The sequence below is a fragment of the Amblyomma americanum genome, chromosome 8, assembly GCF_052857255.1.
Source record: "Amblyomma americanum isolate KBUSLIRL-KWMA chromosome 8, ASM5285725v1, whole genome shotgun sequence".
Classification (NCBI taxonomy): Eukaryota; Metazoa; Arthropoda; class Arachnida; order Ixodida; family Ixodidae; genus Amblyomma; species Amblyomma americanum.
The window spans coordinates 112561387-112586744 of NC_135504.1; the positions used below are offsets into that span (position 1 = coordinate 112561387).

Consider the following 25358-nt stretch of genomic DNA (forward strand, 5'->3'; position numbering starts at 1 on the left):
CAAGGACTCCGAGCTGGGAATCTCCGCATCACTGGGTATGTTGCCCGCCTCCTCGCAGGCGGCGAGGGAATCTCAATACCACTCGCGAGGCAACTGTACGAAGGTATAGCCGTGGCGCGATCTCTCTATGCGCTCCCGCTGGTTGGTGTCCGCGCCTGGCAGTGGGAACAGCTGGATGCCGACCACAGAAAGGCCCTGCGTCGCTTTGTGGGACTCCCCAACACCTCGCAGGTGGGCCCCACCTACGCCGAGCTCGGGGCCTGGCCGGTTTCACTACGGGCAGAGCGAGCGGCTCTCAATCACATCGAGCGAATTCACCGTGCGCAGGGCACAGCAGAACTCATAGCCAGGCTTCGCAATTCGCCGCACTCGCGCATGGGGCACGTGGCGCGCCTCTTTGACGAGTGGACGCCGCTAATCCGCTCCATCGCTCCACCTGCCCTGCCGCCGCCACATCGAAATCGGCCCCTGAGCATACAGACGGAACTACCGCGAGTGCGATCCAAGCGCGACACCCCCCGCTGTGCTATCCTTCAGGAGGCGGCCGAGCGTCTATATGGCGACTATGCAGACCGAGTGGTCCTCTACACAGACGGCTCTGTGATGGATAATGGAGAGTCCGCCACAGCGTCCTGCGCCGTCCCGGCTCTTGGAATCGAGCGACAGTGTAGAGTGCCGCACTGCCCTTCTTCGACTGTGGCCGAGCTGGCTGGGCTCCACCTCGCCGCGGACATCATCGCCGGACAGTCTCGGATGACAGCTGTGGTGATAGCGAGTGACTCACGTGCCGCCCTGCTGCAACTACGTCATCCTGACCGCGGCACCCCCTGTGTGGCGAATCTGTCTGCCAAACTGTGTGCAGTGCGCGATCGCGGTTGTGACATCGTGCTGCAATGGGTTCCTTCGCACATTGGCCTGCCCGGTAACGAGGCAGCCGATCGGCTAGCGAAGAACGCGCATGGGGACAGTGCGATTCCCGAGAGCGACGCCGTGACGCCCTTTGACGTGGCCCGCAACACCATCCACCGTAGGCTGATGGCACGACACCCGGATCCCCGTGTTGCATCAGGGAACCCTCCGCGCCTTATAAGCTTCGTGGACTTCGGCACCAGGGCTAGACGTCTCCTGCTGCGTATCAGAGTTGGCTGTGTGTGGACTGCCGAACGCCGCCAGCGCATCGGAGGCGTCGGGGACGGACTCTGTGCTGACTGCGGCGCGCTGGAAACAGTGGACCACCTACTATGTGAGTGCCCCGCTTTCTCGGGACCGCGAACCGCACTGCGCATAGAATATGGGGAGTTGGGGCTTCCCTCTGCTACCTCGGGCGAACTATTGTTCCCGGCCGCATCTGCCTGGGGAACGCGCAGGGCTTTACGCCACCTGATCCACTTTATTGATAGGGCGGCCATTACCGGCCGCTTTTAAACTGACCCCGAGGCCGCGCGCATTCCTCTGTGTAGTGTGAGCGCGCCGCCAACATCTCTTCGGGCGCCCCGACGAGCTCCCGCATCGCAGGGACCGGTCGGTATGCGCCGACTGCCCTCTCCCTTCCCTCCTCTCTTCCTGCCCTTTCCAACCAGACCCGCTTCCCTCTCTGCTCTCTCTTTTCTCCCCCTCCCCGCGCAGCCCAGTTGCGGTGTTCCCCTGCATAAGGAGGCAGTTACCGGGCTGCGCCTCCCCCCTTCTCCCCCTCCCCCCCGTATGAGAGTTCCCAATAACCACTTTAGTTGATGGAGAATCGAGGGCCGCGGTGTGATGTCACAGTGCGGCCACGGCTCAAAGTGCGTCGACGGCGAAGAGGCGAAATCCTGACGTAATGTAGGTCTCGCTACAAAGTGACATTTTCTACACGTGACGCCACCCTGCCAGTCTAGCTTTACTTATGACTTTAAAGTGTCCCTCGAACAAGTCTTCGCTGTATTTTGATGCTCAACATTACTGACACTGTCATACTGCGGAAAATGCTCTTCGAAGTGAGAGAGCCTACTTGTAAAAATTAATGACAGCGTTAGACAAAACATCCTGTATATCCTAAAGTACGATTGTCATTGTTGATGAGTTATCTAATATACAGGGTTCATGTTAAATTGTTCGACACATGAACACCCAAACATTTCGAGCAGAATACTCTAACAGTGATTCACTCAGATAGTGAAAAAGGGCGGTACCATTTACCAGATTTATTGACATCACTCTACATTTAGCGACGTTTAGTTCCATTAAAGAGTACCCATACCAGTTATAAATTCTATTTATGTCTAGCTGAAGAGTTTAACTTCGTGGGAATAGTGGCCGCAACGCCCCAAATAGTCAAGGACTTCCATAAAAAACTGGTGGTGGCTCTTGCAGGCAATTTAGAAACGCTGACTGTCACACGGTCTGCAGACATGAGATAGTATTCTCGGGTATCGTCGCTTCCACACTACATTCGTGCGGCGTGTAAACCAAAAATTGCTCGTGGCATAGCTATGGTTAACCCAGTTCGAAACCCAAAAGATGCACCTCCCTGGCTACGTTTGTGGTCGAGCGACTGACTTTCCATAGATAGCCATACTGACATGCACACAGTAGTAGGCATTTTTTTTATTTGTTAAACATCTTGCTTTCTTCGAAACGCTAAGAGATAGGAGGGCGCAACCAACTTTAATGACCGCAGTCTTGGATTCGAGAAACCGAACCTCTTCCGCCATTTCGTCTCCTGACGTCATACTCACATAGTTCCACCTTTATCCACCCTATATTACCGTGATGTCATCATTAGCACGCGGCAGGTGGTTGTTCCTACAATGCCATTTTAGATGGCGCTACAAGTCTCAATGCTGTTTTCAAATTGCTGCCACAGATAGCGCTGTGATCTCAGGCTTATAGCAGATACCATGAAATCTCAAAACGTGATGAGTAAGAACTAACACTGTTAAATTCACGTTCATGGCTCTGGCAGGTGGTCGTCAGAGAAGAACCTTAGGAGGCAGATGGGCCACCTAAGTCACTTGACCTTGCGGCGTCAACACAACCTGCCCACCGTGGCAGATGGCTATTAAATTACTGATTGGTAGCTCGGGAAGAACAACGTGGGCCGCACAAGGCCCATCGCTTGAGCACCTGCCATCGCAGGGCAGTGGCACTATCTTAAACGCTGCACCACTGCGACAGGAGTGGTATGAGCACTCCTACGTATCTACGAATGTAAAGTAGAGAATAACCTTCTGCATATATGGGAATTAGCCCGTTACACTATCGCAACATACCTTTAAGGCGGTGCTTATGTCCCCCTTCCCCTCAATTTTTTCGCAGACGTCTTTACTTAATAAAACGGAATGTCTTGTACAATTGAGTACATCATTTTCACCGCTGCAGTGGTTTTTGGTGCTACCAGCTACATTCTGTCGCGCGTTGCGGTTCTTGTTCTCAGACGAAGACTACTCTTTCGTCATACCACTGAGCATATCGACGCCCCTGCTGTTCACCGTCGAAAAGAAGTCGGCTCTGGCCGACACAACCGCGGTGGTACAGACCGCAGGCTTCCGCACGGCAGCCGAGAATTTGTACAAGACGATGTACTGCCGTGGCTTCGGGCTCATCGAGACGCTGGCGAATTGGTGGAACTCGTTGGCTTTGTACACTGCCTTCTTCCAGGTGCGTTTATGTGTACCGGCTGTGATAGTTGCCGCCAAAACTCCAGCAATGTGTACTCGGTGTAGGTAAGCACTAATGCACAATAATGGAGAATGCTTTCCTGTTTCGACTCCTACCTAGACATCTTATTCATGCTTTTCGGTTAAAGACGTGTAGGCAGTTAATTTTGGTTACTTTTTTATTGATTGCAATGATGCGTAGGATACTACATTGCCACGCTATATAATTTATGACTGAATTTCTTTTTTCATGCTGTTTAGGCTTCAGCTTGAACAGTCGAGCGATGGCTGTGACGTCACGGCTCACGTGAGGTCACGTGAGGCTTGAAAACCCCGCGATATAATCGCAGTTTCTGTACTGGTTTTCATTCTGGCTCTTGAGGTGGCTGTCTTCAGCGCTGTAGTGGATTAAAACGAAGAGCCAGCGATTCCACTGCGGCTGTTTTAGTTTTTTATTTGATTCCTCTCACGACCTATACTGAACTTTCCCGTCAGATTCATCATTCGCCTGTTTTAAGCGGAACCGCACACCATGAGGGAATGCATTCAACTGTAAATTATTTAGGCGTTGTACGCGAATAGCTCGGGACAATCTATGTATACTAATGCCTAACGCATCATTAAAAGGAAGAAAGTGCAACTGAATTTTTGATATCTGCTTCTTGCCGATCTTTACCTCCAATTTTTCAGAGTTTTTGTCATGTTTAGCACACTCATAATCCCCTGTGGAGGATGATCTCGACGAAGGCTTCACGCGGTCACGGCCACAAGCCTCTTAAAAAATGAAAATTCATTTTTCAGCAAAGCAAGTGACGCAGTAACTGTCTCACTTGTCATGGCGGACAACTGAACCACGCTGTAAGGGAAGGGATAAAGGAGGAACTAAGAGAAGAAAGGAAGAAAGAGGTGCTGTAGTGGGGGGCTCTGGAATAATTTCGACCACCTGGGGATTCTTAACGTGCACCGACATCGAACAGCACACGGGCGCCTTAGCATTTCGCCTCCATCGAAACGCGGCCGCCGCGGTCTGGTTCGAACCTGAGTACTCCGGATCAGTAGCCGAGAGCCCTAACCACTGAGCCACCGCGGCCTCTTATATATGACAAACCTGTGATACCCCAACACACTCCGCGAAAGAACACGCAAGAAGCGCATCCTAGGTGTCACTAACAAAGCAGCTCAGTATGCCTCCCAGCTTTCTCACGCCAACTGGATAGATCGCTGCAACGCGGCTGCCAGGCAGATGTCCGGGGAAACACTTGGAGGCTTTTCCGCAGCCTTATAGACCCCGCGCAGACCGGGGTGAAGCACAACGCCACTTACAACGAGCACCCCATAATTTCAAGGGCAGCACAACAGAACTCGCAGAGACACTCAAGGACAAATATATCTGCTGCAAACAGGACCCTAGCGGTCGGGAGTATCTTTACGCAGGCAAAGATAATCTTGAGTTGGACCAACCGTTCCAACTCTTTGATCTCAAGACAGCCCTAGGTAAAATGAGGAGAGGCACTGCGCCTGGTCGGGACAAGGTCACACTTAAGCTGCTGACCAGTCTCTCTGACCAGGCGTATGACGCCCTTCATAAATGCATCAACTCTATATGGAAGGGCGAGAACCCGCTCCCCTTTGATTGGAAACGAGCTCTGGTAACCTTCATCCCTAAGGCAGGAAAGGAAATCAGCACAGACAACTTGAGGCCTATCTTGCTCACCTCGTGTGTGTACAAGCTGATGGAGACCATGATGCGGTATAGGCTCTCCAAATACTGGGAACAACGAAACACATTTTCAGACACTATGTTCGGCTCTCGCCTACATAAGTCGGCACAAGACATACTCCTCCAACTCAACAGAGACATAATACAACCAGTCGAACACCCACGTAATGACAAGGTCGTCCTGACCTTGGACTTGAAAGGAGCCTTCGACAACATCAAACACAGCGTCATACTGACACACCTCAATGAGACTAACTGTGGCCGCAACAATTTAACTATATCAAAGACGATCTGACCGATCGAGCCGCACTTATCAGAATCCAAGAGGCAGAATTTGGTCCATATCAAATGGGTACGCGGGGGACACCACAAGGCGCGGTGCTATCCCCCTACTCTTTAATTTGGCGATGCTCCATCTCCCGGACCAGTTGAAGGGTATCGAAAGCATACGGCATGCGCTGTATGTAGATGATATCACGATCTGGGCCACAGACGGAAACTTAAGGCGCATGGAGGAATGCCTACGAACAGCCGCTCACGTAGTGGATCGCTACGCAGGGCACTGTGGCTCCATTGCGCACCGAACAAGTCTGAATTTGTGCACCTTAGTGCATTCCCTAAGCACACTACCCCAATACATCTCTCCTTAACAAGTGGCCCCATACATGAGGTAAAAGAAATTCGAATTCTCGTACTCTTCATCCATAATCATAGAGCAGACACAGCATTGCGCAAACTCCGCAAAGTTGGAGACCGCAGCGTCTCGAATAAGAGAGCGGGTTTGCGAAGCAGGGATGCCGTGCGGCTGGCCCGTGCTTTTGTAATCAGCCGAATTATCTATTCGGTTCCTTAACTACACTTGCGGAAGCACGAAGAAGACAAAGTACAGGTAATACTCCACAAAATGATGAAGAGGGCACTTGACCTTCCTTTCTCCACCTCCAATAAGAGAATTCTTGCATTGGGAGTGGTGAGCACTTTTCAGGAGCTCAAGGAAGCCTATCTCACAAATCAATACACCACGCCAGCCCAAACGAGGTCGGGTCGGCACATGCTAGCCCGGCTTCACATTCAACACGTTTTTCACACTCAGGAGCGGATCCGAGTGCCCGAAATCTGAAGGCGAGTCGTCAGTGTTCGACCCCTCCCCACAAAGTAGGATAAGGAAGATCAGAGTGGTCGTCGTCAGGCTAGGGCGGAAGCCTTGGCGCACCAATATGCCAACAAACATGCTGTGTAATGCGTTGATGTAGCCGGGCCCAACCACGAGGGGTGGTACACGGCCGCGGCGGTCATACATCAAGAAATACAGGTGGATGGGCTCTCCTCTCGGGCCCCAGGCACAACACAAGCTGAAGAAGTTGCCATCGTCGTAGCTACTTCCGATTCAAAATCCAAACACATCATACAGACTCGCGTTTGGCGTGTTGCAATTATGAGGCTGGTTGGATAACTCCACTAGCTGAACGAATACTAAGGAACTGCAGCCTTGGTACCGATCCTACTCCCCGCTGCATAATTTGGACTCCGGGCCGTCAGGGCCCAGCAGGAAACGAAGCTGCAGACGCGGCGGCCCGAGCACTCATTTGCCGGGCGTTCCCATTGGCTCCTGAGCACCTGCAACCTGAAGGGAGCTGCTTACTCTCCTTCAAGGATATCACATCCTATTATAAGGACAGGCATCGCCTGTATTCAGCCGCTGCAAAGGATCGGGGAAAACAAATGAGCGCGTTCTACTCCGATTATTCACGAATACAATGCTGTGCCCGTCAGTACTAAAACACTTCGACCCCACGTTCACTGGCGGGTGCAAACACTGTGGGGAGGTGACTGACACCTACCACATGGTTTTGAATTGCCAGCGCCACTCAGCTCTCTCCCACCACCCCTACCTTACCAGTGAGGAATGGGAGGCGGCCCTGCTTGTCTGCTCGGACCTTCAGGCCCAAGGTTAAGCTGGCGGCTTCGACCAAAAGGGGTCCCGGAATAAGGACTCCACCCATTGTTGTGCTCTTTAAAGAGCCTCACCTCTTTTTTCAATAAAGGCTTTCCACCGCCACCACCGCGAAAGAATGGGGTCGACTTCGCAAGCTGACTGGCCGCGAACTGTCGTACGTCGGGCACCATACCACTGCGACGCAAAGTTCATGCCTCCCAAGACTCTCTTTGTTTGAGGGTCATCAGAGAAGCGTGCCAAACCACCACTGATTAAAATTTGAGTCGCTCGTTTGAAACCCCAGCTGTACGTCAGCTGACCGCTAAGAAGGAGCTCACGTATCGTCTTTTCACTGACTCATTCTCATACATTCAATTCATTTAGAACACTCACGAAACTGACAGCAGAATATCAGACAATGCTGGGCAGGTGCTATAGGGCGCGGAGGGCAGCGCCTTCTGCCTACTGCTCTTGCAGGGCTACTCAACGATATTTCCCAACACCGTGTAATGACGGGCGTTCCAGAATTATAAAAGCCAACGCTAAAGGGAGTGACTACTACAACTGGTGTCACTTGCCTATATAGCCCTGTAATAAGATCACAACCTGAAATAAAAAAAACGCCCCAAAATGAAACATGAGACAGCGCAGCGAGCGGTTAAAAGATGAATAACAAGTGTAACATTGAGGGAACAAGACTGCAGAGTGCACAGGAAAAAGAAATCAGAGCAGATGGCGTCCTAGCTAGCTGAAATTAGGAGACGGACGCCGTTTCACGCTAGGACTTGTAACGCGCCGTGCAGGTAACAATCCTCATCAGCCAAGCTACACTGCAGGACAAAGGTCGCTACCACTGACCTCCAATTATCTTTTTTCCACAGCTAGCTATAGTGTACGCAATCCATTTTCAAGCATTTTTAATCCGATAGCATTAGAGCTGTACCAAAACCCCACCGATGTCCGCCTTTACAAAATTCGCTGAGAGGTAACGTGACCATGTGACATTTTCACAACCTGCCCTGATGGGCCGCAGTGATTGGTCGAGAGAGGTCACGTCACCTTAAGTAATCCACCCACATGCCCACCATGGCAGGTCTAAGCCTGGCCACCGGATTGTGAACAAACCTTCCCCCTGAAGCAGGTGCCAATTAAATCCATTATTGGTAGAGTGAGGCCACGTGACCTTGTGAGGTCATTGTGAGGTCATCAAACCATGTTCACCGGATTGTGAGCGTCCTAGTTCTAGACAGCAGCCTCGACAAAAATCGAAATGAAAGATCACAAAAAATGTGATTACGCAAACGTCGGCACTATCGCAGCATAGCAGATACCTGCTACTGGAGCTGGCATTCTTAAAACGACGGTTGATGGACCGGCAGTTGGAAAGAAACTGAAGCAAACATACCAAAAGTTGCAAAAGAAGCTTCGAAAATTTTGATATCTGAATCTACCGCACACCATTCTTAGGGCGACTGAAGTGACCCCATAATTTTTGTTCTTTACAGTTTACAGACGTCTGTGGCGTGCAGGCAGGTTCTGCCATGGTACAACTATTATGTGGTTTTGTCTTGAGTGATATTTGTAGGCAGCTATTTACGACCTCAGAACGCTTGCCAAATTCATCCCACCTCGTTCGAATTCTCCTGGCTGTTTCACTCTCGTGGTCTGGATCTGCAGACCCTTCTTCCCTTGACAGATGTAGCCACCACCAATGCCTCGCTGCCTATCGTAGACTGCTGTTTCCTTCCACAGTATTGAAATTGTTTTCCTTCGCGCATACTTTTAGTCCTAACGTCCTGCTTTCAGTTCTACAGTTTACTTGAAGCTATTTCACTGAAATCTCCTGCGCGTCCTCTTCTTCACTCAGAACAACTGACCATAGATGCTGGTTTCAAGATGGTGAGCAAGTTCTCGATAGGTCACTCATGTAGGCCTCTACCGTTATGCTTTAAAAGACCGAATGACATCCCGTCAAACCAAGGGCTATGATCGGCGTCTGTGAAACAACGCTGTTTCCATCAGATTGAAGCGTAAACTTTAAGCCCGCTTCTTTTTGCTCTACAGGCGCTCAAGGTGTCCCTCACAGCGGCCCACTATCCGGAGAACGAGATGCGTTTGTTTTTCGTATTTGACGTCGGCCCTCTTCCCGGCAATGTCGACTCAATCAAGGACGCCCTCACAGAACTTGACAAGTAAGCATGTTGTTCGACTGCTTCTTTCTTACCAGTCAGATCCTTACGTCCGTATTCGGTGCATACAGTGATCTCAGGCAGTTTGGCATACATCCATAAACATCTATAAACTAAAAGACTGCCAGTGACTGACAGGTTCCAGGAAGCTAGGCATTCATCGCTCCCACAAAACAGCATGCCAAGCACTGTACTCGTAGCTGTGCTCTTACGGAAGACATATTCTGCGAGTAATGCAGGCTTTGCTACGCGATGCATGTGGAGCAAAAGCATCGGAGGAATGTTTCATGCGTCCAGCGTGGGTTTTCTCCTCCCGAGTGCCCTGATTCATCTCGCGCACCTTCACATTGTTAGCAACGCGTATCCTCAATGACGATCTGGAAGCTTTCTGTTAAACACACCGTCGCTGTTACTATCTGAAAGACACAGATGACAAAGGTATGGGATAGAGAAAAGGCGCCCTGTTATCAGCTTAGTGTGGTTTCGGCCTTGGGAACTCGGACGCTGAGGAAAGGAGAGCGTTAAGCAATGCGCAGTCGTCCTTCGCCCTATCTGTCGTTTCACCCTTCACACTTCATATACAACGGACGCCACATATGTACATCAGGAGCCACACCAATTTAGCCGGTGAAATTTTCAAGCAAGCTACAGCTGAGCATCTCATCATTAGCATCGTTTTAGCACTAAATAGTAACTAAAACTAATACGGCCCCTTTGTTTTTAAGACTAAAGACTGGTTCCTTGGTTTATGGGGTAACGTAAGTGACTCAGGCTATAGAGAGACGCCGTAGCCGACGGCTCCGGATAATTTCGATCACCTGGGGCTCGTTAACATGCGCTGTCATCGCACAGTACACGGGTTTTTAGTATATCGCCTCCGTCGAAATGCGACCGCCGTGGCCGGAATCGAACCCGCCTCTTTAATTAAAGCTAAGGTCTGTACTGCAGCAAAAAATATCAGTAGCGTGTGCTGCGTTCCTTCCTTCGAGATAGCTTTTCGAGCAGAATATGTCTTGTAGGCTGTAGCAGATGGTGGCAATGGTAAACACTTTTGTTGACAAAGAGGAATTTGGGGCACGCAGGCCCCTGGGCCCCCTAACGGCCCCACTACACTCAAACGTTCATGTCCCTACTGTCCATGACGCCAGCAGCCCGGTCCGTAGCGGTCTTCTGCCGGACCTGGTCCTCAGAGCGTAGCAGGGTCTCCCACTGTCCATCCAGCTGGTGAGGTGCTCCAGGCCCCGCGAGAGGGGATCCGCCGGGCAATGGAAGAGAATGTGGGCGAGGGTGGCGATGGGGCGGTTGCACAGGGTGCAAGAGGCTCGATGAGGGTTTGATGCTAGCGGCTCCTATTATGAGGGGATGAAAGGATTCGCGTGGATGCGGCGCCATAGGGTGGGATAGAGGGTAGAGCTGCCTCTCGACTCGGTAGGCCCGAGTCAGCTAACTTAACCTGTGTATACGCTCCCGGGAGAACTATAACACGGAGAACTCCCTCTCCCCTCTTCGCCTTCTTCTTATCTCTGATTGTCTGCGGCGCTCCTTCTCTTCCCCTCTTTCCTCTCCTGGCAGCTGTGCTTCACGGCTCAACGCCTTACCCTCTCCCTTTCCGCTGCGCTCACACCTACATTCCACAGAGGCTTCCGCAGCACGACGGCACTTTTTCAGGGGTAGTGTGCTTCTTATAGCTAACGCGATAATAGACGCTCATCGCGTTCATGCTCACGAGGCCAATACATCGCCGCCGAGAGAGATGCCGATCGGCGGCCAAACCGAGAAACTGCGAGGGACAAAGACCTCGCAGCAACGGCAGCAGCGCCGGCGACAAACAGTAGAGGGCGAACCTTCAACTTCCGGAACTGCCATCTCGGACGAGGTTCACGCCCGCTCCCCCCCCCCCCCCCCCCCCCCCATCCCCGCTCCAAGCTGTGCCCCCGCGATATGGGTGGCAGAAGACGAGCAAATTCCCCCCACGTAGCCACAAGAAGTCAGAAGAGCCGCGCTGTAGCGAGAGCGTAGGAAGGGCCAGCGCAAAGCAGCCGCTGATTCACGCCGATTGTTTAACTGACCCGTTGCTTAGTTTAGCCATTTTCCTTAGAATCGTCAACACCCTGGCCGTTTCTGAAGCGCTCAGCATATCTGATCACTGTGCTGGCCTCGAGCAATCGTGCCTAAACTGCCTTACACTGGAACCGAATACGCTATGCTACTCCCTTCCTTTTTTTTCATGCTGCTCGTGGCAGGAGCCGCAAGTATCGTTTGCATGTCGTCAAGCACTCAACCCTCGACTCGAGACAAAAACAGCTTCGCAGCAATAGCGCAATAGTGTTCCGAAGTATGAGCCAAAAAGCCCGAATTTCAACGTTGCTTAAAAACAGCTTCTCTTAGATCACGGTTACTGTTATGTGATGTTATGCGCACATCGTATAAACAAAATTATAGCTCTGAGCTCACCTCTGCTTGAGACCGAATGTATAAAAATGTATCGGTATACTTCACATAACGTGTGTTTTATTGGGAATCCTCTTTTTTGTGTGTGTGCTCAAGGGAACCGCGCTTTTGTAAAACTATTGCGCCTCGCTTCCAATATAGTTCGCCTGCCCCGACAGAAAAGACTTTTTGGATGCTTCTCGGACATTTCTATGCGGACTCATCGCGCTCGTCCTCCCACAAGTCTAAAAAAAGCGACCACACATGACAGCAGTTTTCACACGAATGTGATTAACTTGCGAGCGCGTGAGGAGAGCACTTGCGGAAGCCGTCATCTCGCGTTCATAAACTGTACTCAAGTGGTAGCAGCGTGTGATATGGAGTACAGCCAATTAATACGCCGCAGGTTCGTGAATGTGATTGGTTTGCTGACGCCCTATGTGCCACGTGTTCCGACTTTAGTGGAGTGCGTGTTCTCGTGGAACGCCAGCTGCTACATCGATGACAAGCTCCAGCCGACCATGGTAAGCGTGCTTGTGTTTGACAACGTCCCAGTGCGATAGTTGGGCTCAGCCGCTAGCCAGCGCCTCAACAAAGAGGACAGGTGAAGGCTCTGGCGCTTTTACGGCAATACGCACACCCCGTCAAACGTATACGGCCCAAGAGGTTTGCTTGTAAGGCCTGCTGTATGCCTCGTTATTCATCCTCATCTACCGCAATTTCTCGAAATTTCTCGAGAGCGGAATAACTTCGCGTCCTCAAACCAAGGTTTAGACTGCTTGACGTGCTAGGAAACCCCGCTAAACAGCTTAGAAGCTGTTGCATTTGGGTTGCAAGCCCCAAGGGTAGCGTTGGCCTGGCGGCCTGGGGCAAAGCTGGAAACATTCGAAGGTCCCGGCAAAGGATGAGTCGACTGGCAACAGAACAACTTATTTATTCTGGCATCGCAAAAGAGCAGCCGGTCAGGGCGACCACGTTACTCGAAGGACGAAATCGAAGTCTCTCTCTCGCGTCCGGCGCAGCTGTCTTTTTTTATACCCTCGGAGTCGAGGGCAAGAGGGAACGGCTTGGGAAGAGTCATCCGATACGGCGACGCTTGAACATGTTCAGGCGTGACGGGCGCGTCCGCCAGGCCGGCGCCGGTCAGACCTCCTCGCCTCCCAGTTGAGGAGCTCCTCTCCCCGGCTGCCGCGCTTTGACAAGCGTGGGCAAAACAAGCACACACACACACACGCACGCACGACGACACGTGGCACTGAAACATGCCTGGACGCGCTTGGTGGGAGGCGTTGCGGCCGCGATGAACGAAGCCGCGGCGTCCGTTGCATCCGCGCCGGCTATACCGCGCGTCGTAGGTAGGCGAGACGTAACAGACCGCCCCGCCGGGAGAAGGAGATCCCGATGGTCAGGGGACTGCATCCGCTGTCCAGAGGGATGTCGCTCGATGATGCTCGTAATCGAAACCGATCGTCCCTCGACGTTGCTTGAGCGCAGCGCACAGAGAAGGCCTCGTTCTCGGGTTCAGGATCACATAGGACACTGTAAAGTCACTTCGGGAGAGTTGCCATTTTTGTGCTCGTTCCCAGCAAGCGTTAGAACTACGCCGAAACGCAACCGCTCAGTCAGCAAGCACGAGACAACCCTCACTAAGCTCTGCCAGGCTCTTTCCCCTTTTATACTACTGCCTAGTTCCTTACAGTAGTCAAGCAGCACTCAGAACGCGTCCACAAATTGGAAAATTGCACTAGAAAGCACATAATCACTTTGAAACACTAAACAAAAGCAATATGTTAAAAATCCTGCCTCAGGAAGAAAACATCAGTAACCAACAACTTTGAGGCGGATTCCTACGTTAGGGGCTTCGACTTAAGCCATCGGCGTTACCGTTGAGACTCCCCTTTTTGTAACGCACCTCAAAGGAATATTGTTGCAAAGCGAGGCTCCAGCGCAGGAGGCGGCCATTTTTGGGAGAGATGGTCTGCAGCCATTGGAGAGGGCAGTGATCCGTCTCAATGATAAACCTCGAGCCGGCTAGGTAGCATGACAATTTCTGAACGGCCCACACGAGACACGCACACTCTTTCTCGGTGGCGCTGTACGCCTGCTCACGACAGGTCAGCTTACGACTAGCATACAGGACGGGGTGTTCCACTTCTCCATTGTCCCTTTGGCACAGTACAACGCCCATGCCTCGCTCACTAGCATCGCACTGAACAACGAACCCTTTGGTATAGTCTGGCGATCGTAGCACAGGCTGGCTTGTTAGGGCGCTCTTTAGGGCGCTAAAAGCTCTCTCCTTTGTCTCGCTCCAGACGACTGTTTGGGGCTCTGTTTTTCTTAGAGCATCCGTCAGGGGAGCCGCGATATCGGAGTACCTGGGGATGTACCTCTGATAGTAGCCGGCGACACCTAAGAACGACCGAATATCGGTCTTCGTGCGCGGTTGCGGGAAGTCTCGCACAGCGGCCACCTTTATTTCAGAGGGGCGGCGACGACCCTGTCCAATCACGTGACCGAGGTATACAACCTCGGCCTGTGCTAATTGGCACTTGGGAGCTTTGACTGTCAAGCCCGCTTCGCGCAGGCGGGTTAGCACTGCCCGCAAGTGTGCCATATGCTCAGACCAGGATGCGGAGAATATCGCTACGTCGTCTAAATACGGTAAAGCAAATTCTTCCTGTCCCCGCAACACTTTGTCCATGAGGCTTGAAAAGCAGTATGGCGCGTTCTTCAAACCAAAACTCAAAACTTTAGGACGGAATGTTCCCATTGGTGAAATGAACGCCGCATACCTACTAGCCTCCTCTGTAAGTGGAACCTGCCAATAACCCCTGACAAGATCTAGGGTGGAAATAAACTGAGCGCTACTAACTTTCTCAAGGCGCTCCTCGATGTTAGGGATCGGATAAATTTGATCCTTAGTGATAGAATTAAGCCTGCGGTAGTCGACGCAAGGACGAGGTTCCTTGCCCGGTACCTCAACTAAAATCAAAGGGGAGGTATAATCACTCTCACCCGCCTCAATAACACCGAGCTGTAGCATTTTCTTTACCTCAGCCTCCATAATATCGCGCTGGCGGGGTGACACCCGGTACGCCTTGGATCGTACTGGCTCTGGCGAGGTAAGTTCTATATCATGAGTAAGGACAGAAGTCCTACCAGGCCTCTCAGAGAACTGACCTTGAAACTCTTGTGAGAGTTGGTGTAGTTCGGTTTTCTGCTCAGGCGACAGCGGTGCTTTACTGAGTAAGTCACTAATGACCTGATCCGTGTCTTCCCTGTTCGTCACTGAGCCTAGTCCCGGAAGCTCGACCGGAAGCTCTTCTAACTTTCCCTTGTCGGGCATTTCCTCTCCAGTACCTGGTGCCTTCAACGCTACAGGCTCAATTTTATCCATTTCTGACGTGCTCGGAATATCAGCTTGCTGCGCCTCCGACCCTTTCTCATTGTTCGACAACGTCGGCCCCGCAACTACCGCCTTTGCAGCGAGCTCCCGAACTCTCGATCTGGTTAAGGCCTGAACGCTAGCCTCACCAAACAAAAGCCCCTTCTCGCGCAGGAGGTGATCGGACCTGTTCGAAAATAGGTACGGGTACTGGGGGGGCAGCCTAGATGACACTACGGCCTCCGTCTCAAGTGCTCCGAAAGGTCCTTCAATAAGCACTTTTGCTACGGGCAGACACACGCTATGAGCTTCCACGGCTTGCTTAATCCATGCGCACTCGCCCGTGAACATATCGGGTTCTACGTAAGAGGAGTGAACTACATCCATTGTAGCTGCGGAATCACGAAGCACTCGGCACTCTTTCCCGTTCACGAGGAAGTCTCGCATGTAAGGCTCGAGAAGCTTCATGTTCTCGTCAGTGCTACATAATGACAAACACACGACTTCTCTTTTTGTTTCTGGACACTGCGCCGAAAAGTGACCCGGCTTCTGGCACGTATAACACACGCGCGCTTGCCTCCTCTCGAACCGCTTTCTGCGTTCGGCTTCGGCTGCCGCCGTCTCCTTACGTTCGGTCGGACTGCTTTCACTCGCATCCGCACTACGCGTGTCCCCCCTTGCTCTCATGGGTGTGAACTTCGGCCTCTCAGACTTGGAGCCAAATTCACCCTTTTGACCGTCCTTAGCTCCGCGAGCCCGACGCGTCACAAACTCCTCGGCTAGCTCGGCGGCTTTAGCCACTGTACTAACGTCTGGCCTATCCAAGACCCAGTACCGCACGTTCTCAGGTAACCGACTATAAAACTGTTCCAGCCCGAAACACTGCAGAATTTTCTCGTGGTCACCAAACGCTTTCTCTTCTTTGAGCCACTCCTGCATGTTTGACATAAGCCTGTAGGCAAACTCTGTATATGACTCATTTCTGCCTTTTTCATTTTCCCGAAACTTCCGACGGAACGCCTCCGCTGACAGCCTGTACTTTTTTAGCAAACTTGATTTCACTTGGTCGAAATCCTCTGCCTCCTCTCTCTTCAAGCGAGCGACTACGTCGGCCGCCTCGGCGGGTAACAAAGTGAGCAAGCGCTGTGGCCACGTTTCCCGAGAGAACCCCTGCTTCTCGCACGTTCGCTCAAAGTTAACCAGGAACAAACCAATGTCCTCTCCAAGCTTAAACGGCCGCATCAGGTCAGTCATTTTGAACGATACCCGTTCTCCTGCACCGTGTGCCTGACTTCCATTACGAGCGCGTTCCATCTCTACCTCGAGACGCTTCATTTCCAAAGCGTGTTGACGGTCGCGCTCTTCTTTCTCTTTCTCTTTTTGTTCTTTACGTTCTCGCTCCTCTTTCTCTTTTTGTTCTTTACGTTCGCGCTCGTCTTTCTCTTTTTGTTCTTTACGTTCGCGCTCCTCTTTCTCTTTTTGTTCTTTACGTTCGCGCTCCTCTTTCTCTTTTTGTTCCCTCTCCTCAATGGTCTCAAGGCATTCCGACAGCTCGTCATCCTCAGCCTCCAACTCAAGAATCGCCCTTAGCAGTTCTGGTTTTCTGAGTTTGTCTGAGACATCAAGACCCAACTCTCTTGCAAGCTCCAGCAATTTCGGTTTGCGCAACGACTTCAAATCCATGGCTGCTCCGAATGCTGCTTTCTCTACTGCCTACTATTGTCTTGCCGCAAACTAACCCGGCAGCAACGACAACCACAATTACCAGCTCTGTTTCTGACACTAACAAAAGCCTGGCAAAACTCAGAAGAAGAAAGTCCCGCACTCACCAAACCTCGCAGCCACGAATTCAGCGCAGTCGTTCCGCTGCAGGCAACCAGTCATCACACAGGGCTCGTTGCACTGCTCCCGGATGGTCGTTGTGCTGCTCAGCATACAGTTGACCGCATATCTTCGCTGCTGGCCTCCGTTGTCGGAATCCCACCGCTGGCAACCAGTTGTTGCATTTGGGTTGCAAGCCCCAAGGGTAGCGTTGGCCTGGCGGCCTGGGGCAAAGCTGGAAACATTCGAAGGTCCCGGCAAAGGATGAGTCGACTGGCAACAGAACAACTTATTTATTCTGGCATCGCAAAAGAGCAGCCGGTCAGGGCGACCACGTTACTCGAAGGACGAAATCGAAGTCTCTCTCTCGCGTCCGGCGCAGCTGTCTTTTTTTATACCCTCGGAGTCGAGGGCAAGAGGGAACGGCTTGGGAAGAGTCATCCGATACGGCGACGCTTGAACATGTTCAGGCGTGACGGGCGCGTCCGCCAGGCCGGCGCCGGTCAGACCTCCTCGCCTCCCAGTTGAGGAGCTCCTCTCCCCGGCTGCCGCGCTTTGACAAGCGTGGGCAAAACAAGCACACACACACACACGCACGCACGACGACACGTGGCACTGAAACATGCCTGGACGCGCTTGGCGGGAGGCGTTGCGGCCGCGATGAACGAAGCCGCGGCGTCCGTTGCATCCGCGCCGGCTATACCGCGCGTCGTAGGTAGGCGAGACGTAACAAAGCAAACACGTTGGGCTGTATTCTTTTTGACGGGGGCTGTACCTAGTGAACTTTCTCTAGCCTAACCGGCACCGTCTTCATCCTGTGGTGCTAAATGAGCGCGGCGAAAGGTGCGGCCACATGTCCTAGGGAGTGGCTACACTTAATAGGGGGCAGAAAGTGGTTGTAAAATGCGTCAGTTATGCAGAGTAAATGCCACTGTGTGTGCATGCCACGTACAAAACCTGAAAAGATATTCGATAATTTACAAATTATTGTAGCGATAGATACATTAAGGTAGCACTTCAAGTCTTCAGCGTGGCGGCGCCGCTATCCCGTGGATGCGCCGCCATCCCGTGGCTGCGCCGTGCAGCGACGTTTGTAGTTGCGGCTGTGGCGACCTGAGCCAATCAGAACACCGCTCGCTACGAAACGTGTTCCTCCGCCCCCTTACCCCGCGACTTCTGGCTCCATCTCTGGTAAGAAAAGAGCCACAGTCTCCAACTGCTGCGCTCAGGAGACTCGGCCGACTAGACGGGGACCATGTGTACGGATGGGGGAGCACCACTTCTCAGCAGGACTACGCATTGCTGTGTTTGTGCGGACTTTGTTTGCTAATTTAACCAGTGAATGAAATGCTTTCTGTGCTTGCGAAACACCATCCGAAACTATATTTTCAATTATTGCAATAATTTCTCGAAAAATAGTCACAACAATGCATAAATATATGAGGGACTAATGTTTGTCTTCCTTGGTCCTGACTGGACGACAGGGCTCTACCTTTCACAGCGCTGCAAACAGTTTGTGAAAGAAGTATAAGCATGGAGGGAGATCGAGTGGAAAAAGAATTTGTAAACAGCCCAGGGGTTGGCTGGGTCAGCCAGCCAAACCCGACTCGATTGTCCAACAGCTTATAGCGAAAACAGCGATTGAAAGATGGGACACTGACTACCGCACAGCAGACTCACAAGCGTTGACTAACAACTGAAAACTGATTGCAGTATTCTCTATAAATACAGGAAGAATCAATCTATAAACAAAGAAAAGAAAGGAAGTCCCCTTCTGTCACTTCTGTCATCATTAGCCTGCAAGACAGTCAATTTCATTAAGAAATTAAAGCATCCAAAAAGACGTGCACAGGAAAACCGAGAAGAAGATAGGAAAGAGGCTGCGTCTTTTTGCCTGGTTTAATTTCCTAACGCAATGCACCAGGTAGCCGAACAACGTGTTTTTACAGTCAATTTCTTTTCTCCCCAAAGCCACGGTTCGGATGCTTACAAACGTCGAACCTTTGCTTTTTATGACGTAGCTTCATATGGCTCGCTCATGAGCTGGGGATTGTACCTCTGGAAAATCTTGCAGTTTCCAAGGCGTGGAGAGCAGTCACAGTCAGCCACGTGTTTTTAAAGCGTGTTGCTCGATGCTGCGCCGATTGTAATGGCGCGTTCTCCTCTTAGGCGATCGTCGACGTCGTGACCTTTTTTAACCACATAAGACGCGCTCAAAACAGTAGAGTCTCGTAGACAGCCTCACTGTCGCAACCTACGAATTTTTGATGCGTTAACATAAGGAAGGCCATAAAGAGAGGGCATATGTAGTCTGAAGGTAAGATAACCGCTGGTCCTTGATGGTAACGGAGTGAATTCCATGAGAAGGAAAGCGTAGCAGGGGTCGGCAGAAAGTTAGGAGGGCGGATGAGAATAGAAAGCTGGCGGTTGCGGATACGGTTGCCGCAGCTGGCACAGGACATGGTTACTAGAAGAGACATGGGAGAGGCCTTTACCCTGCAGTGGGCGCAGTCAGGTTGATGATGTTGATGATGAAGGCGAAAACTCGGCGTTCGTGTGAAGTTTCCGCCTGCAGCCGTGTCAGGCAGTGTTTTGGGGTTTCCCTCTCTCCACCTGCCAACTGTCAACCGCACCCGTCTTCCCCTCTGCGCTTGTAGGGGGCAGGAGAGAAACGCAGAGCCAAGAATGACGATTCAGCAAATATTATGAATGAAAGTATCTTATTACAAGAGAAGCAATTATGATTACAAATGTAATAAGAATAGAGTCAGAATCAAAATAGAATAACAATCAAAATAGAAGTCTAATTTCAGCGGAATCGGAATTGGCTTGGTTTATAGGGGTTTAAGGACCCAAAGCAACCCAGGCTATGAGAGACGCCGTAGTCAAGAGCTCCGGAAATTTCGACCACCTGGGGTTCTTTAACGTGCAGTGACATCGCACAGCACACGGGCCTCTAGAATTTCGCCTCCATCGAACTTCCACCAACGCGGCCGGGATCGAACCCGCGTCTATCGGGCCGGCGGAATTGGAATTGGCATAGAAACGGAATTGAAATACAGTAGCGAGTGAAACAAAAATTGCTATCGAATTTCCTCCCCTTCGATTCCATTGAATGCCCTTATAGATCGCCCGGCTTTTCATATCATGTTGTCACTGTACCGTCTTGAGTGAGTTTTCTGCACAACATAGAAAGCTTTTGGTCCCGGCAAATGGTCGACTTACACCAGCCCTCCTGAGCGCTTTCTCCAGCGCATACGACATGACATCTGTTTTATATGCCTTCTCTGGTATCTTTCTTTTATGCGCTAGCACTTATAGTGGCCATTCCCCGCATTTAGAAGTTTTGTGTTTGTCTGAAGCCTGCTTCTGACACGTGGCCCATTTGCGGTTGGCAGGTGGCAACCTGTCCAGGTGTGTGTGTGTGTGTGTGTGTGTGTGTGTGTGTGTGTGTGTGTGTGTGTGTGTGTGTGTGTGTGTGTGTGTGTGTGTGTGTGTGTGTGTGTGTGTGTGTGTGTGTGTGTGTGTGTGTGTGTGTGTGTGTGTGTGTGTGTGTGTGTGTGTGTGTGTGTGTGTGTGTGTGTGTGTGTGTGTGTGTGTGTGTGTGTGTGTGTGTGTGTGTGTGTGTGTGTGTGTGTGTGTGTGTGTGTGTGTGTGTGAAAACCTGGCAGGTTGTGATGATGTCACAAGGTCACGTGGCCTAGATGGAAGGTAGACGATAAACATTGCAAAAGAATCTTCACACTGCGTTAGCGCAATTAATTCGGATCTCGCCTAACACGGTAAATCGATCGTCATATATTTTTGTAGCGATAGCTAGATTACGGTAGCATTTCGAGCCTTCAGCGTGGCTGCGCCGCCATGCTGTCATTCGGTTGGTCACCACGTGGTGCAGAGCAGCTGCTGGCGGCGCGGCGCCTGGGCTGATCACATGGTTCGTCATCTGGTTGGTCACGTGACCAGCCACGTGATGCGGAGCAGCAGCTGGTGCCGGTGGTGCGGCACACCGGCGAAACCGAGCTGCCGCAGCTGTGCGCATGCGCCGTGTCAAGTGGGACGAAGATGAAGGAACGCCCGGCGAAACGGAGCGGCGAAAGACTGACTTTGCAGTTCAACTGAGCAAATTCCAGTCGGCCAGCTGTAGCTGTCACGTCACTCCAGGTTTAGCGAGAGATAAACCACCGCCAATTTTCTTGAGCGCGGGGGGCGGGGACGGGGAGGTTCGGTGAAGCCTGACAGAAAACAACACCGCTAAAAAGGAGGCAAAGATGGACACCGCATCAACAGTGGAAACCAGACCGGTAGAAATTCTCTTCCATCATAAATGTCCCTTAGTTGGAGATTCATCCCACTGAAATGGCTCCTGGCTGAAAAAAGAGGTTCAGCGTTGCGGTCCAGCATGCACGTTTTCCACAGGCAGCCCCCCGTTGCTGCTGGCACACGTTTTAGTCACCCCTGAAGAAGGGACCGCGTTGATCCCGAAAAGTTGGGGAAAGAAAATATTGGATGGCGTCAGTTTTCTCTTAACTATTGCTATAAAGTCCGATGAGGAAAAACATCCCATGTCAATCTTGTGAGTTCTGTTAAGTGCCGTCTGTGCAATACGCCGGAAACCATTGAACACTGTTTTATTAACTGCAAGTTTTCGTTTAGGGATGTGATGCCGAGGACGCTAACTTACTTTGCTTTAAATTCCCACAGTTCTCTCTACCTTGCGGCTACTCAACCTGACTACGAACTGCAACATACTACCGCGCTGTGCACATAGCACATCGTTGTCCTTAGCAACTTCCATCTGCAGCGCGAACATATAAGATAAGCTTAACCTCGATCAGAGTGTAATATCGTCGCAAGACGTGCCGACGACCCATCAAAGCAAAATCATGAAACTGTCAGGCTAAACACATGCTTTCACACGTCTGCTCGGTTTAACTGCGTTAAAACCCAACTACTTTTTTTCTTTGTTCGCAGACTCAGCTGCTGGATCTTTTCATGGTTCTCCCCAGTCCAAGGGCGGTGCTGGCCCTGACGTTAACCATGGTGGCCTACAAATTCCCCATGGCCCAATTAACATATGGCCATTCGGCGATAGGTGCCACTTCTGACTATGTGATTCCAGAGTTGTTCGAAGAGGTAAGGAGGGGAAAAAACTGGAGGGGGACACTTAAAGGGTCCCTGAAAAGGGTGTTTGAGGTTGGCCCTAAAATGCTAGCATTATGTAGAGTACAGGCCAACGAGTGTTCATGCCGCGTACATGACCTCAAAAGCGAGCCGATAATTTCCAATACAGTTTTAGACACTCTCGCATCCGAGCCTAGCGGCGGCCTGCGATACTGGGCTTTCACCCGAATCCGCGCACCCGCCGCGTTGGCTCAGCGGTTAGGGCGCTCGACTACTGATCCGGAGTTCCCGGGTTCGAACCCGACCGCGGCGGCTGCGTTTTTATGGAGGAAAAACGCTAAGGCGCCCGTGTGCTGTGCGATGTCAGTGCACGTTAAAGATCCCCAGGTGGTCGAAATTATTCCGGAGCCCTCCACTACGGCACCCCTTTCTTCCTTTCTTCTTTCACTCCCTCCTTTATTCCTTCCCTTACGGCGCGGTTCAGGTGTCCAAAGATATACGAGACAGATACTGCGCCATTTCCTTTCCCCAAAAACCAATTATTATTATTATATTATTATTATTATTAATATTATTATTATTATTATTATTATCATTATTATTATTATTATTATTATTATTATTAATCCGCGCTCGTTACGTCAGCAGCGGACTGCTATAGCATTGGTTCGCGCGCGTCGGCAGCCGGAGGCTGCTTCACAGCCCCTTTAAGGTCCGCCTTAAGGGTACGACACGATGGCTGAATGGGTTAACGCCCATATATGCGAAATTGGTAATTCTCGACTTTACATTCATAGACCCCTGGGAGTCCTCATACCACTCCTGGCGCCGTGGTGCAGAGTTTAAGCGATGCGCCACTACCTTGGGATGACAGGTGCTGCCACCGGTGGGCCTTGCGGGACCCGGGTTGCTCTTCCCGAGCGACTGATCATTAACTGCCACCTGCCACAGTGGGCAGTTTCTTCACTATCCGGTGGGCAGGTTGTGAAGACGCCGCAAGGTCACGTGACCTAGGTGGCCCACCTGCCTCCTGGTTGGTCTCTGTGCACCACCTGCCATAGTCATGATCGTGATTCTTCGCTCGCAACGCCGGCAACGCCGACAAAACCGATGCCGGATTTTCTGGATAACTGGGCCTTTAACGCTATCGTGTTACTAGACCCTGTGCCTGAACACTTTTGGGGCCCACTGTACATCCTTTTCTTGGCGTGTGAGGTTAATGGTGACAAGAGGGAGGATGCAGCCGTGCAGGCGAAAGCCGTTGATTAGCTGCCTGCGGTTCTTTAGGTGGACGGCACGTTCTTCTCAAGGGTTGTAGTCTTGAAGACAGGGTTCAGGCACATTGGGGATTGACATCCAGGTATGAGAGCGGGAGTCGTTTAGTACCCGGTGATGAGTTGGTGTCCGTAGACTTATTCATGCTAGCCATAAGTTCATGTGTGGGACATGGTTCCGAGCTTTTGCGCCTGAAAAGCATGTTGGATCTTTCATATCGACCTTCTTTGATTGTAAGCTATAAACATTAAAAAAAACGCTGTCAAAAGGAGGGGATGCCACGGGTTTAATGTGTATTTCGGGGAGGTTTGCCATGGTGTCGCTGCACTGTAATGCGCGGATTCGCATACAACGTCCGCGATCCGAATCGTCATCTGCACATGGGCAGCCGACGAGCGGTCAGCAAAGGGCTATACAAATCTACACCTGGTGGTCTCCACGTCCTCAAACTGGCGCGACACCCCCGAAGATCATACATCGCACTGTGTTGCTAATGGATCATCAGTGCGTGGAAGGCAGTCCCAGCCGATAAGGTGGGCAGAAGCTTCAGGAAGTATGCAGTTAGCAGTAACCTCTTTGGCTACAGGCGCGAAAACAGACACAACACAAGAAGGCAACATGGACATATATATGCCATCTTACACGTGTTTCCTTCAAATAAATCAGTCGTGAGTGGCGCTACGTCCCGTCTTTCTGCCTTTTGCCTATTTTCGCGCCTGTAACCAGATATGTACAGTTACCAACTTTCCCAGCAAGACGTTCTTTTTAGCAGTAGCCTGGATGGGTTGGAAGACGATATCGTTAACAGCGGTGAAGAAGCGTCGGAAGACGGCCGTGATAGCGATAATTGAATACTGTTGGTGGAGCTTCTAGAATTTATTTATTTATTTATTCATGCGCATACTGCAGACCCTGGTTAGGCTCAGCAGGAAGGGCACATTCATAAAAATTAGCTGTGGTTTAGACTTTGGTTAACCCTGGCGAGAAGCGAAAGCTTCCTTTTTTTCATGGCTACGTTCACACACGCCACACACACTGCCGAACGGATTGTCTGTAAAGCGTCGATGAAATTCCCGATGAGGCAGCTGCCGCCTGCCACGGTGGGCAGATTGTGAGGACGTAAGTAAGTCACATGACCTGTCATCAGACACCACGCAACACCTGTCACTTGACTGCACTGACGCTGCCCTCTTGAAAACCTTCTCTTCTCCTTCCTTTCATTAGAGTTACCGCTCTTAAGACTCTTCTTTAAAGAAGGCTGGCTGTAGTCCCTTACAAGCATGACATGTCACACGGCCTCAAAAAGGTCGCAGGCAGGTACGACGTGGATGTCGTATTTTCTGCCCCTAGAAAACTGAATGCCATGAGCAAACAAGTCTCGCAGACACAACAAAGATGGTCGGTTGTCAGGTTCGACATGTGTCACCCTCCGTTGACTGCAAAGAAAACGTGGTATACCAGATACCCTTCAAGTGCGGTGCCGCCTATGTTGGGCAAACAGGCAGATGTCTGAATAAGAAGTTAATGGAGCACGAATGCGCAATAAAAAATGACCCTCTTTGCCATGTTACCGCTTATTGCGCTAGTTGTAAGTGCAAAAACCAAAAAGAACATAAAAGAAAACCAGGAAAAGATGGCCCGGGTCCTGAGACAATGTTTCGCTGCAAAAAGTGCAAACCGCTGTACAAGAAGACAGCAGTGCTGTTCTATCATAAGATAGGGTTTTATGGGGGTTTAACGTCCCAAAGCGTCTCAGGTTATGAGGGACGCCGTAGTGAAGGTCTCCGGAAATTTCGACCACCTGTGGTTACTTAACGTGCACAGACATCGCACAGTACACGGGCTT

General features: G+C 51.2%; 1 protein-coding gene across 1 annotated transcript in view; it reads left to right on the forward strand.

The window, feature by feature from the left end:
• Positions 1–25358, forward strand: part of LOC144102673 (uncharacterized) — a 57795-nt gene that overhangs the window by 31208 nt on the left and 1229 nt on the right. The window contains exons 3-6 of the mRNA XM_077635879.1: positions 3413–3636; positions 9356–9483; positions 12317–12434; positions 22088–22249. Of these exons, the coding sequence (XP_077492005.1) occupies positions 3413–3636; positions 9356–9483; positions 12317–12434; positions 22088–22249 (632 nt within the window). The remainder of the gene's footprint in view (positions 1–3412; positions 3637–9355; positions 9484–12316; positions 12435–22087; positions 22250–25358) is intronic.